Genomic DNA, 14,563 nt, shown 5'->3' on the forward strand with positions numbered 1-14,563 from the left:
GGGATTTCTAAAGTCATAGTGTGAAACACCTTCATACCGTTAAATATGTGCCCATGCTGATGAGGCTGTAGTGCCTTAGTTACACCACTACAGTTGCAGTGGTACAACTTTACAGAGAACAGAAGCGCTTAGAAACTCAACCCATAATTAAACTCATGTTTTCTCAAAATAAAATAGAAAAAAAAAAAAAAAAAAGAAAAAACCAACTACACAAAAAGAGAAATAAAGGAAATAAGCAGAACTGTCTCTATTATTAAAGTATTCTCTTTGGAGGTATCAAATTGCTTTTAAAAAGAGTAAAAAACTGGGCATACAAAAGCTATTTTCTTTAATCCAATATATGCACAGGGAGCAATGCTGCCTAAACTTTTTCATGTATTTTTTCAACTTTCACAAACAATCTTTCCAGATCATTCCTCAGGTCCTCTATGGAGCTCTTGACAGACTCCAAGTTGTTCTCATTATTCTCGATTTTCACAGAGTAGGAGACTAAACTATCCACTGCAGTTCTGATCATTTTCAAATCAGAATCAACTTGGCTGACAGAAGATCTCAGTTCATCTACAGAGCCTTCCACAGAATTAAATTTTTCAAGATATCCTTGAGAATGTGCTTGACCCATCTGAAGACTTCCTTGATCCAACAAAATACTAATTTGCTTCTGGACATCCTGAAGGACACCCGAGGATGGCAAGTCACTGATACTTCTTCTTAAGTCCTCTACATCATTGTACAGTGAAGTCTGTGATTCACCAAGATTTTTCAGAACGTCTGAGACTGAAGTTATGTCTATATCTGTGATTCCCTGAAGACCACTCATGCTTTGTTCTAGAGTACTGAGCTTGTTGTCATACTCTGCCTCCTTAGAAAGGAATGACTGTAACTTTTCGTCATGCTGAGAAGCAACAGAGCTTACAGACTTCAAGCTCTCCTCTATGTGCCTCAATCGAGACTCTAGTCCTTCGCTGTTATTTTCAAAAGTTTCTAATGCTTTTCTAAAGAGTTCATTTTCTTCCCATTTGCTGAGCTCAGCTTTAATACGCAGTAAATCTTCATCAAGTCTTTTAACGTCATCAGGGAGCTGCATAATAGACTCCTCTGCTCTCAGAACTTTATCTTGTAAAGCTTTTAATGAGAGGTGCTCAGTGTCTGCAGCCTCTTTGAATTTCTCATGCTCCTGTTTGAGATTGACTAACTCTTTCACTTCAGTATAAACATCAGACTCCATGGAGTTTATTGTATTCTTCAAGGTCTCTATGTCTTTTTCTTTGGTTTTCATGGATGCTTGCATCTCGCCAAATGCATCCTTTAGCACCTTTATTTCATGCTTATACTCATCCGATTTTTCTAGTGAATCAACTTTTGCTTTCATGTTTTTTATTTCATCTTGGCTCCTTTGCTGGACTTCAGTGAATACAGCAATGTTATCATTGATAGACTTGGTTAGCTCCGTTAGTCTCTCTTCCACTGTGTTTTCCAGTGATGTAAAGTCTCGTTCCCTTGCATCCTTCACCATGTGGATGCCATCAGACAAGTCTTTCAAAATTTCATTTTGCAGCTTCTGAAGCACTTCGCTGATCCGATTAATTTCATTCTCCCCTTGTTTAACCGCCTTCTCAGTAACCTCCTGCTTCTGCTGAGCAATTTTCATCATGGATTCAAAATCTCCAAATGTGGCTTGAAGGGAACGCACCTAAAACAAAAGTCCAGATGGTTAACACAATTTTATCCTTACCTGCATCCTTACCAAGATCCTGATGGCCCTTGTTCCCTCATGTAGTCCCCTCATGCTCCCTACCTGAAATCACCCTATGGCACACAGATACATCATTCAAGCCTTACAGATCTATATACATACCCTCCAGTGAGGACCCTTGACCTCACTGACCTGCCTTAGATTATCCAGGAAATCCATGGCAGTGAAAAATCAAGCTCAAGCCTCCAGAGTTTGCATCTGTAACCCTGAGCCACTCCTACTCTATATGATTCCTGTGGGCTGCAAGTCTTTACTAAGGAAGAAAACAAAACAAAGAACAAACACTATCCTGCATGCACTTCTGAATACAGAACATGTAAGATTACACTCTACCAGGAGATTAAACCTGAGGTCAGCACCTGAACATGAAGTATAACTGAGAAAAACTAGGGGAAAAGGGGAGCTGGGAATGGCTGGGGAATGGAAGCATTAATCATGACATTTTGCTGTTCCTGAAGACCAGTTTTTCTTCTTAACTAGTTTTTAACATAAAAACAGAGAAAGGCTTCATTGTTCTAAATTAGCAGTACCTGATTACGCATATACAAACACACTGTTAGTGAGCAGGGGTGCATGCATGCACATGGGCTGAGAACAAAGCTGTAGCAGCAGTCAAAGGGACTGACTGACTTGTCTCAAGCTAACACAGGTTATTACCATAGCTCAGGTGTGCTATTAAGCTTCTCACTACAAAAACTGTCTTTATTGGGGTTCTGATGGCAGCAACAGGGAAAAGGGCAAGGGGTGAGTAGCCATCAAGCTCATCTGCTCTCATATTTGCCCAGGCACACCAACAGGAAAGAATGTGTTACTTAATTTTGGGGCCAAGTAGAATACTGGTCTCAAGATTGCTGAGAAGTTTTTGGGTTTTCTTTTTGTGCATGTGTGGGTTGTACTTTTTTAGTTTGTAAAGTAGAGTAAGCACTCCCACTGGCTGCAACAGGAACTCATCATGAACAAAATACCTCAAGGCTTTGGCAGGATGGCAAGTGCTGAGTAATGTGTGCAGCCTTGCCTCATGCCTATTGCTGAAGGGTATATTAATCAGTCATGCCACATGTGCTGCCACGTTTACTGATTAGATACACAGCTGGAAAGGTGGTTTTATTTTATGTGTTAGAAAGAAATACATATATTAGAAAGAAAATTTTCTTTTCAACTGAGAATGGCTCTAGCAGTTCCTTGTCAGCCTCTGAGCCTAGAAATTCATCTCAAAACACTTAATAGACTTACTAACAAGAAAATAAGTTATTCATTTGTATTTTTGCAAAACTAAACCCCTTGCCAAGATTTTAAGGGAAGTCTGCACAAAGAAGGGACTGTAGGCTTCAGCCATGTAACCTGGCCTTGCTCCAAAGGATCCCTGAAGTTTTAAGAACACCCATAAAGATTACTTCCTTTATCCTCTCCTCTGTAAAAACATTTGCAACAACTTTACATTCCTCACACTTGTACTGTCTCATGCTCATACATGAAACAAGAAATGAATGAAAGAGGGGGAAAAATGCAGGTGATACTGCCACACTTATTGCAGCTAGGCAAGAGCCATTCCTCTGACTCACCAACCTCACTTTCATTATGTCTTGACTGTCATTCATTCTGACTTTTTTCCACACAGAGAGTGTTTTCCAAATCACTATATTCAGAAATTCAGAAATCTGGGAGGAAAGTATACCAAAGTTCTCCTCCCCATCTTATGAGGGAATGTGCCAAACTGCCAAACTCATATTTTTAATTAACCATCTTCACACGTCAGCCTGAGAAAAGCCATCAGAAAAAGGCAGGGGACGTCTCTCTGAAAACTGTGCTATATTAGTCCAGACTTCCACATCATTTCCTTTTTCCTCCTCCTGCTGATTTGTAAAGCAGATGAGTTTATATAACACTCCTGACAAAAGCCTTCTGCAGTAGAAGACTGAAGAGGAGATAGCTCCACCCAGCACCCTCTAAGTACAGTGCGGGACCCCACACGTATGCAATGGCAAAATAAAAGTCTGGGCTCCTCTCCTTCAAGTACACTCTTTGGTAAGTGCAGTACAAAGCCACAGAGCTTTCAAGGGTTACACCGAAACTCTGTGTTACCTTCATTTCCCACCTCTTACTCTTGTATTAGAGTGTCTCACCTCAGCCATCTGTTAGGGACAGGCAAGCGAAGTTTTGGTTCTCTTTCAAAGCAACTATTTATAAACTAACTCTACATACCTATCTCACAGAATATGCAAAAGATATCTGAGGTTATCTGCAACAATGCAGAGACAGAGGCAGCAAACAGCACCCTTTCGTGAATTTGACGGGCTTACTTACAGTCTGCTTCCGAAACGCTGCTAAGGCCCTGCATTCTTACATCCCTTTCCCCTCTCACGGGAATCTTCTGTTCCCTTCCTGTGACAGAGCTATGGCTGAGGCTCATCCTACAAGCTCTTGGCCCACAGGGAGCCGGGCACCCGCAGGAGGCAGCTCCCAGCAATTAAGCTGAGACAGGAATTTCCCCGCCTTGATCTTGGCCCTAACTTCAAACACTGCCTGCAAGCCCACTGCACTACACCCCAGATGGAAGACTGATATATACTTTGATTATATGCTTTCACATTCACCGTGTTATTAAGGTTTTAAGCACCCAGGGACATATCCAGATGGGCAGTGCATTTGTGAAGCTCTGGCTCGAGGGCTAGTAATGCTCAAGTGAAAAAACTCAGGAGTGTTTCCTCTGTGTCCCTCGAGCCACACCCTTTGTCAACCACTCCACATCTCTGCTGTGATGCTGGTCATCCTGGCCCCGCTCTCCGTGCTACAGACAGCAGGAGCCGGGCAGGCTCTGCAGCTCCACTGTCGACCTAGGGTCTGTGCGCAGCATCACAGCAGCTCCTGCCACGTCCACATCCACGCTCAGCTGTACTACTGACACCTCCGGCCTCGGCGCACATCGGTCGTGTCCAGAAGGCTCCCTTTTAACTTCGCGATGGTGGAAATCCCGGCGGCACGGTCTGCTCTCCCACCACCACGTCAGCGTGCCGGCCGCTTTACATAAAATGGCTTCGCACCGAGCGAGCCCAGCTGGGCGGACTCCTCAGGAGGCCCCGCGGTCCACGACAGCATCCTCACTGACGCGGCCCGGCGGCGCACCCCCTTCCCCCACGCCCGACGTCCGCCTCGGGGCGCTCTCCCCCCGACCGCCGCCCCCGCTACCTTCTGCACCACGGCGTCCAGCGTGGCGGCCAGCTCTTGCCGCTGCCGCCCCGAGGCCTCCCTCTCGCGGGCGCTCCGCCCGACCTCCTCCCGCAGCTGCCGCACGTACCAGCCGGCGGGCAGCGCGGCACCCAGCACCACGGCGGCGCCCAGCAGCAGCGCCCAGCCGCGCCGCGGGCCGGCTCCGGAACGGCCCCCTCCGCCCCCCGCCCCGGACCGGCCGCCCCGGCCGTGAGACGCTGCCGCCGCCGCCGGCTTCTTGGCCGCCGCCTCCTCGGAGCCGCCGGGCTGCGCGCCCCGCTCGTTGGCGGCGGCGGGCGGGCTGCCCCCCTTGGGGCCCCGGTGCTTGGCGGCCGACATGGCGGGACGGGGCCGACCCCGTGCGCCGAGCGGGAGCGGCGGGAGCGAAGGAGGCAGGAGGGGAGCGAAGGCGGGAGGAAAGGAGGGAGGGAGGAAAGGAAGGAGGGAAGCCGCCGCCGCCGTGCGATGGGGCGGGGGCGCCGGCCCGGGCAGCGCCCGCTCCCCGCCACGCCCCGCTCCGCGAAACCGCCACGCACGCGGGGCCGGGCCTGGGCCCCCGCGGGGCAGCCCGCCGCCACGCAGACGGGGACAGAGCCGTCCCCAGCGCCAAGGGGAACGCGGCGCTGCACTGCGCGGCACCGAAGCCCTGTGCGGGCTATAGGACAGACCGTGCTGCAGGAAAATTTAGGCGTGTCAAAAACACGCCTTCAATTCATCAGCATCGTACCTCTTTTTAATTTCTTTTGCGCTGGTGGCAGCAGTTAGCATAGTGACTGTTGGCTGATAGGCACCCAACTTCTCTGCCAGCTCACTGAAAGATGTAAGGATGTTCTGGGCATAGACCTTTCAGTGTACTCCCTTAGTCAGTGATGGATTAAGGGATGGGGGATTGGTGACCTTTCAGGTAACAATGCCCCTTAACATAAAAGTGTCCACACATCAGGTTGGATATTAGGAAAAAATTCTCGGTAAGAGTGGCACTGCACTGGCACAGTCTGCCCAGGGAGGTGGTGGATGCCCCATCCCTGGAGGCATTCAAAGCCAGGCTGGATGTGGCTCTGGGCAGCCTGGTCTGGTCATTGGTGACCCTGCACAGAGCAGTGGGGTTGAAACTAGGTGATCATTGTGGTCCTTTTCAGCCCAGGCCATTCTATGATTCCATCAGTGACATGGGCTAAAGCAGTCACAGACATGGGCTGATGGTTGGACTAGATGAGCGTAGTGGTCTTTCCAACCTTAATGATTCTATGATTGCGCACAGGGGCAAGGCAAAGGTGGTCACAGCATCTGACTTTTTTAACTGTGGGCTATAGTTCTGGAAGTGAGTCCTAACTGACAAAAAGCAACTAAGGGATGCTTTCTTTTAACCTCAACATCCAGGCAGCAGCAATACAGACTTCTTTGTTTATGCTGATGGAATACATTGCACTTGCAGTTTGCTTGCCTTTCCTCAGTTCTTGAACCCCCTGTGCTGAACAGTACTTCACTGTTCCCTCTGAAAGTGAAAGCAAAGTTTGTTCTGTCCACAGAATCACAGAATCATCTGAGTTGGAAGGGACCCCCAAAGGCCATCTAATCCAACTCCCCTGCAATGAACCAGGACACCCACAGCTAGACCAGGGTGCTCAGAACCCCTCCACTCTGACCTTAGATGTCTCCCGGAATGGGGGTCCACCACCTCTCTGGACAACCTGTGCCAGTGTCTCACCATTGCTACCAAAAAAACTTTTTTTCTGTTAAGTGAGGTGCCTGAAGATTCAGAGCAAAATGCATATTGGAGATGATATTCCAAAGCTGGTTAGGGACAGTTTGCAGTCAGGTGGTGCCTGCATAAAGCTGGCAGCTTCCAATCCTTGGAGCCAGCATTCTCGACTTGGAACAGTGTTGTGATAAAGCATCCAATATGACAGAGTTTGTAACTGGAGAATCCTAAATGGCAAAACATGCAAAAATGTCTTCTCTGCTGCTTTGTCCCAGTGCTTACCTTTACTTCAGACAGAAATGAGGCCGCTCAGTTTTTAATGCCGCCTCCTTTTTTCCTGATAGACGTGCTGAGCAAGTAGGTCACCAGGATGGACTATCAAGGATTCTTTTTCATTTTATCATTTAATCACCAGATGGTGAACAATGTAAGCTGATTCTTTATTGCCCCTTTCTTTCACAGCTATTAGGGAAGAGGCTTACCTGGTAGACTTGTATCAATGCTTTTGCCTTGAGTTTTCTCAGGAGGTTCATAAGGAGTAACATGCAAAGCAATCATGGAGTTAGACCTGGGCTAAGAGCAAACAACTATCAAACAATAAATTGTACTGGTGTTGATTTCAAAACGATTTGCTGGTTTGTTTTTAAGGAACAATGCAACAAAAAGCTCTTGGCAGTTGGTTACTCCCTCAGACCTTGCTTTTTTTCCCTGCATTTTAGTATGTATCTTTCTATGTAAAGCTAACTTTGAAAAAGTCTGTGTTCATGTTTGTATCTGTTATTTGCCTGTATTAAAGAAATGCGTGGGATGAAAGTGAAGAGCAATTCTGTGCAAGACATACAATCAATGAAAATAATCCTTCAAAGCTCTACTCAGACTTCTGGGCAGAGATCTTTCATACATAGTTTTGGGTCTTGAAGACATAACAAAATGTTACAAGCAAGAAGCTCTTTCCAGTTCTGTACCTAGGCTGCTGAACTACTAGTGCAAATTTGATTTATTTCCTTCGTGTGCTTTTGTGTTATGCTGAAATGCATTTGTTTGCCAGGAATCATTCCATGAGTGGAAGTTCTTTACGCATACATGCAAGCTGTAACTCCTTACAAGAAAAAAGCTTGCGGTGCTAATGTATCTATTCCACTATTTGATTACAGCAAGAAATTCGACCAAGTCTTGTCTTGGAAGACATTTTCTTGTCTGTTTTCACTTTGATTTCCAGAACATTCTTCTCTTTTTTTTTAAATAAAGTTTGGATTGAGTATTCCTCAGGGACAGTGAGTCCTAAACCTAGGCAGGATCACACAGCCCCATATTTCAGCCATCTGATCTTTATGCCAAGGATTTGTATGAACCAAAGTATTCAGCCTATACATGATATTCCACTTAGTAACTACTGGCATGGGTCATGAAAGGAAAACACAGCAGTTAAATGTCTTGGGCATGTATCACCATAATTCTGTCACACACACAGATATGAGGTCAAAAGCCTCTCACTGGAAAGGATGCTGGAGTGACTCCAGATTACAGATGCCACAGCAGAACTTGGTTAGCTGACCGCCCTGACCCTAGTGAGGAACTCAGCACTCACATAGGGTCAGTTTTGCCTGTATTAAATTTGAATAGTCAGTGGGAAAAAGCAGCAGTCTTGTTTCCTTCTCACAGGACTGACTTATCCCTGGAATACCTAATTGAAGCACAGGTGGATATAGCATTTTTACACCTGTTTTGCAGACTTTTTGTCTTGCCCTTGAGCCTATTATGAAATCTGGGCCTGATGGTCTCAGGCAACTCAAAGTCTTAACATCCATCTGTTAGTGGTAAAGCCAGTCTGCCTGGCTCAGTTATTAGGATTAGGGCGAAATATCTTGTGACTTCAAGATATGTTCTCAACTTTGTTGTCATGAGCCCTGGTGTAAACAACAACATGCCTTGCCCTTTCCCTTTCCTCCCACTGTAGCCATCAGTCAGTCACACACTGGGACATTTCTGACCTGCAGGGCCAGATGCAGCTGCACTTATCATTCAGTAGCCACGTTGCCTTGGGGAGGATAAAACAGTGCGTTAAATGTAAGCCTTATTGTCTCTGCCAGTTTTACTGATAAGGAAAAGTTATGAGCTAGCTTGCTGCAAAGGCTGAGCACAAATTATTATTTCATTTCAGTTAACAGCGGTTCTCTAATGAAAGGCCAATAATGAAGGCCAACCTGAGACACCAGTCAAACTTAAATTGTGCCTGTATGTCCTTATGAGACAAGGACATTGATCTTCTTGATTGACTAGAACAAATGTAAAGGTTGTACAATTATTTTCCTGGCTAACATTGCAGAAGACACAGGTGATGAGAAATGAACGACATTTCTCCGTGGTGAAAATCTCTACAGTAAATAATTTTCCCCAAGATCTGCAGAGTGGACTATAGCTTCACGTTCTCTGGACAATGAGGAACTGAAACTAAAAAAGTGGTTAAGTGCTAAGTACTACAGTGTGTAGGCCTGTACACTGGAATCCTCAAGCAAGAATTTGGTGCCTCATTGCCTTGGTCTCTCTCTAGAGCAATAAAGAAAGCTGGGTACTATAGATGGCTTTCAATCAGCCAGTGTGCTATGGGGAAGGGCAGTGCTGTAAATAAAAAGAAAATACTGTTTTAAAGCCATTCTTTTCAGGAGTACTTTTATAAGTTTGTTTACTTGGCGGGGCATCCCTTTCCCCTGTCTAAGCTAGTCCTGAGCACCAGAGGCTTCTGCAGTTGCTGGCCTGTGCAGAAAGCACACCAAATGGTCCCTGAGCCACTGCCCCTGGTGCTTGTTCCAAGCACTGTTTGTGCAAGTTTATATGATACAGCTGTTTAATTAACAAAGGACAACAGCAGCCATCACAGCAAAGACCAGAGTTTGTGTTTTCTTCACTCCCATCCAAAATGTACGAAATATATAGTAAATAATGTATTTGTAAGTAAAAACAGTCCTGTACATGGCAGTCCACCTGTAGCCTGTCAGTCTTCTCCAAAGCTCTTACAAGCTTCTCTGAGATGATCGCCGCCATGCGTCATGCAAAAACTAGGACAAAGTAGTACAAACATAGTTATTTAAAATGCTGTCTTCTTTATGGACGCAAGCAGATTAGGCTGTTGCATTTAATCTCATTTAATGTCTCCAAAGGCTGGACTGGAGCATCAGGGCTGACAGGTGTTCTCTTCTCTGGGAGCCACTACTGCTGCCTGAACAGGACCCTTGGCTCTTGCAAGGGCAAACAGTGCACCCTGCATTCATCAGAGGCTGCATTCATAGAACCTACAGCAGGCTTTGGTCTTTGAGAATGCAACAACTGTCCACACGGTTCTTGTTGTAAGTGTCGTTGTCCACAGGAAGAGGAGCTCTCTGTCTCCCTAAGCAGCAGGGCTTGGTTTCATCTCTGAGGCAGCTACTAATGACTGCCAGCGTTCTGCCCTCCGTGCTTCCTGGGAGGCAGGGTGAGGGCAGCACACAGCTCCTGTGGCAGGAAGCGATGGCAGCCCTGTCAGGCATTGCTGCCCAGCAGGTGTGTGAGCCTGCTCGTTGGTAAAGCCACTCAGCAATGAGCAAGGCATCGGTAACAACTGCTTCAGCGCTGCGTTCCTCAGCAGGTGCTAACCGGGCCTCGTAATGCCACAGGTACTCAATGCCTCATACTTGCCCTGAGGCCAAGATGGCGGCGGGGGGCAGTGGGGGAGGCAAGATGGCGGCGGGGGGAGTCCTCACCCTTGTCACTGAGCAGGGTACCGGGGCTAGGAGCAAATTTAAAGCTTCCTCAGCAGCAGAACGAACAAAAGACTGGCCCGCCGTGATATGCTGCCTTTACCCACCTCACTTGCTCCCATCCAACCCCCCCCCCCGGAAGCCCCACACACCGCCCAGCCTTAGGGGCGGCTCGGGGGCAGGGCTTTGTGAGGAGGCCGCGCCCATCGCCGTGGATGGGTGGGGGGTCAGCCCGGCTCGACGCCGCTCTTCCGTAAACACCACCCAGCCCTCTGGCCGGCCTTCCCCCGGTCGGGCCCATTCCGCACGGGGGGGGGGGGGAGGCGCGACGGAGTTTTTCCTCCGTCACCTCCTCTTGCTTATCGCTTAGTGCTCGGCTTCGGGGGACACACATTGTTTCTGTGGGGATGAGGAGGAGATGACCTGAATCTCTCAGGATAGCCGACAGCTGACGGGCAGGAGTTACTTCCCCCCCACACTCCTTTCCCCGTTCCCGTCAGAGATGGGCGCGCCCGAGGTAGGCACTCATAGTCCGGGCTGCTACATAAACCCGGGGGGGTGTTTAAAACCCCGGCGAGCGTCGCACGGGGAGCTAGGCTGCTCGTGCTGCGGGGCTGCGGTAAGTGAGCAGGAACGGGCAGCTGTGCCGTGTGATGGCTCTAGGGCGGGGGGCTGCGGGGCGAGTCCTGCTCCGAGGGTCGCTGCCCTCCGGTGTGGTGCGGGGGGCGGCTGTCCCGCTGTCCGTCGGGGGTATCCCCTATCACGGGCACAGCCGCGGAGTTCCGTGGGCAGCGAGCAACGAGGGCACCCGGGGACGGACGCTGAGGTCAGGACAGCCGGGCTGGCGGAGCGGCTCGCCCTTCCCCGTCTTTCCTCCTTCCCCCCCGGGCCCGTCCTTGGTAACGCTGTTTGTTTTGGTCGAGCAGTGCCAAACTGTTAAAAACATGGGGCCGGGGGAGGAGACAGGCCGGGGAGGAAGAGGAGGAGCCGGTGGCGGGAGCAGAGCCGCTGTCTGAGGCCCCTCGGCTTTGCGGTGCGGAGGGCTCTGATCCGTCCTGCGTGCAGCCCTCGGGATGAAGGGAGAGCTCCGCGGGCGGAGAGTCGAAGCTGTCCGGAGTAACGCTCAACAAAGGCGCTTTTCTGCTCCTGTGTCCTGCGGCAGAGGGCTGACAGGCAGTGAGAAGGGAAACCCGAGCCGATGCCGCCTCGCTGATAGAGCATCAGCCCGGCGGAATGAGCGAGATAAAATCCTGTGCAGCGGTCCAGCTGGACAGAGCACTGAGAGGGGAGTGCGTATGGATGAAGGGCTCTGTTGAACAAAGCTGCACTGTGGAAAGGTGGTCTGTGAAGCTGTTATCTGAAGGAAAAAAAAGCTTTCTGAACTTTTTTCCCCAGGTGCCTCCTAAGATAACGGCTAAAGGAAGCCCTCGGGAATAAAAAGTGTGTTCTTGAGAACTAATCACACCTTGTGATCTTGGGCATTTCCACAGCGGTCAGGTGGGGTGAAGGGTAACTGCAGGAGCACAGCTATACAATACCTCTGTACAGTGCACTTCTTTCCTATATGGAGTGATCCAGAGCTGCCTCAACAGCAGGGCCATCTGTGCAAGGGACGGTTGGACTAGATTATCTTGTAGGTAGTTTCCAACGTTGTGATTCTATGATTCCTTGTTACGTTAGCTGGAAACTTGCAGGTAGAAAAATAGACTAAAGCTTTATATGTGTAGAAGGTATTTTTAACTTGACATCACATTTAGGCTACAGTAGATTCCCCTACTGTAGGGAACATGTTTTAGCAGTGGGTTGGGCAGGTGATCTGCAGAGTTCCTTTCCAACCCCTCAGATTGCGTGGGGAGGGGTAAATAAAAGTAACAAACAAAATGGGACTGATCAAAAGAAAGCACTCTATAGTAAAATCCACTGCCAAACATATCATACCTAAAGTAAAACATTGCTTTTGAAAGCAGGAGGAGCAGAGCAAGTTGTAAGCACAGACAGAGCCTTTGATAGAAAGGTTGTGTGTTAAAACAAGATCCTAATATATAAAGCTTAACAAACATATTAAAAACTAGAAGATGGTGTTGTTTATTCAGGATAGAGAGTTAAAAAGCTCCTGGAAGGCTAAAGGGTTTTTTTTTTAAATATGTAGGTCACTCTGAAAGCAATGCCTCCTGTTTATTTCTAAGGAAACTACAACAGCTACGAAGAGCACAATAAAATCAGTGAACAGAGTGCATTCTCAATAACAAAACACTATTTCTGAGAGTGTTTGCTGTCATTAACTGTGTCTCCATCAGCAATAAAAAGCGTGCTGACTTTGTAATATTCTGTCCTCTGTAGAGGATGCACAGTATTTTACTATCCACCACCTTACTGTGCTTGTATCCACTGCTTGGTCTCTGTAAACGTTCAGGAAATGTTGATGAATGTCAATGGGTGCCATTTCTGTGCATGGAGGAATTCACTGACACACCTTTGCTTCACGCATACTTCTGTGTCAGGTGCTGTTCTGTCAGACTGCCCCTCTGCTGCCATCTGTCACATGGCAACAAAATGTAATGGTATATTAGTGGGAAGGTTTGACCTCTTGTGCCATACCACCAACAGCCACCTCTGGTGTTGTGAGCCAACATAAAACAGGAGGCATTTCTTTCAGAGCAGCCATTGTATTTCTTACTTGGAAACTGCATTAATAGTAACTTAAAATTACTTGTGAACTTGGCCCTTAGTAACTTCTGAGAAGCATTAGGACAAGAAGCTCTTGCAGTGTATGTTATAAAGAATGGACTAGGTAGCTTGATCCTTTATTGTGACTAATTAAAAAAGCCCTTTTTGGTTTGTATTTTGATGTTCTCAATGAGTGTTCTTTCCTTTATCTTTAGCTGTTGGGTAACATTAAAACCTAGATGGCATTTCTGGATCCTGCTTGCGTATTCATTTGTTTTCTTTGATGTGCTGCTGCCTTCTCTGTCTTATAAACTTCAAGTTTAGCAGTAATGTTCTGAATGTGCAGAGTACACCCATTTTCTTCCTCACCACTTGAGGCATTCTACTAGGAAATATACTTATTACAGCAAAAATTGCAGTGCTTTTTTTAATGTGCCATCTTGTGTTAGTTTGTTGGGACTTAAGTCTCCTAAAACACTCTTAACAGCTTCTCTGCTGTGTGTGTGTTTGTAAGCATGAATTGTAGGAGCAGGTACATTCTCAGTGCATCAAAATAAGTCATGGCTGTCTTTCAGATGCAACTATTTGTTGCTGAAAGATCCTTTGCTTTGGAGTACTGTGTAAGTACTTAACATTTATAGAAATCTAATTTTTGCCTTAACTATTTGAATTATTTTGAGCATACGATTGTGATAGAAAATGCTGTCTTGCTTCTGTGGATGGTTTGGTACTGCGTACTGTTAGAAATGCTTTGCAAGTCTGAATATTTGATTATTTGAATATGTTATTAAAACTATCATACGGCTAAGGGGAAGTCCTTGATGTATAAATGCTGTGATATTTAATTTCTTTCCTTTTTAATATCTATTTGATCTCTTTCCTGTTCTTTTAATATCTAGACTGAAACAGTAGGCACACTGTGAAGGCAAAGGATTTACAAGACCTCTTGGGCCAGTACACATCCAACAACACACAGCAGTTTTTTCCATGGACCACATGCAACATTGACCTTCTGGAGGTTAGTTATTTGAATATGAATAAAGAGGGTTTAGGCGTGATTCTAGCTAGGAATTTCAGTTCTGTGTTGATGCAGAAGCAATAGATGGGTGAGTAACACATGCTTTGAAGTTACTGTAAGCAAGCGGTTCCACATCAGGAACCTGCTGTGTATGTCTACAGTGAGGTTACATGTCACAGCTGGTTTCTAGTCAGGTTTAGCTTTGAGATGTGTAACACAAGTACAGTAGAGGGGTTCTACTTCTGCATGACGCAAACGAGTGACTCATTTCTAATTGTAACTTAAATGAGTGCCATTTCCACTGAAAATATTTCTGAGGCTTTTGGCTTGCCAAGTTTCCTCGCAACTCTTTATTTTGCTTAGACAGTACTAGAAATATATGTTTCAGTTTAAGTATGATAAAATCACTGTTTTATTAAAAGACTTCTAATATTATGTACCACAGCTAGAGGCTTTGAAGTGACCTGATATTGATCTAT

The 14,563-nt window shown here is 46.8% G+C and overlaps 1 protein-coding gene across 1 annotated transcript; it reads right to left on the reverse strand.

Annotated features, from left to right (window-relative positions):
* Nucleotides 1–361: 361 nt before the first annotated feature.
* Nucleotides 362–5,302, reverse strand: CKAP4 (cytoskeleton associated protein 4; the record flags this gene model as incomplete). Its single annotated transcript, XM_079549634.1, has 2 exons — nucleotides 362–1,693; nucleotides 4,943–5,302. The coding sequence occupies 2 exons, from the start codon at nucleotides 5,300–5,302 to the stop codon at nucleotides 362–364; spliced, it is 1,692 nt and encodes a 563-aa protein (XP_079405760.1).
* Nucleotides 5,303–14,563: the final 9,261 nt, after the last annotated feature.

This window comes from Tetrao urogallus, assembly GCF_951394365.1.
Source record: "Tetrao urogallus genome assembly, chromosome: 1".
Taxonomy (NCBI): domain Eukaryota; kingdom Metazoa; phylum Chordata; class Aves; order Galliformes; family Phasianidae; genus Tetrao; species Tetrao urogallus.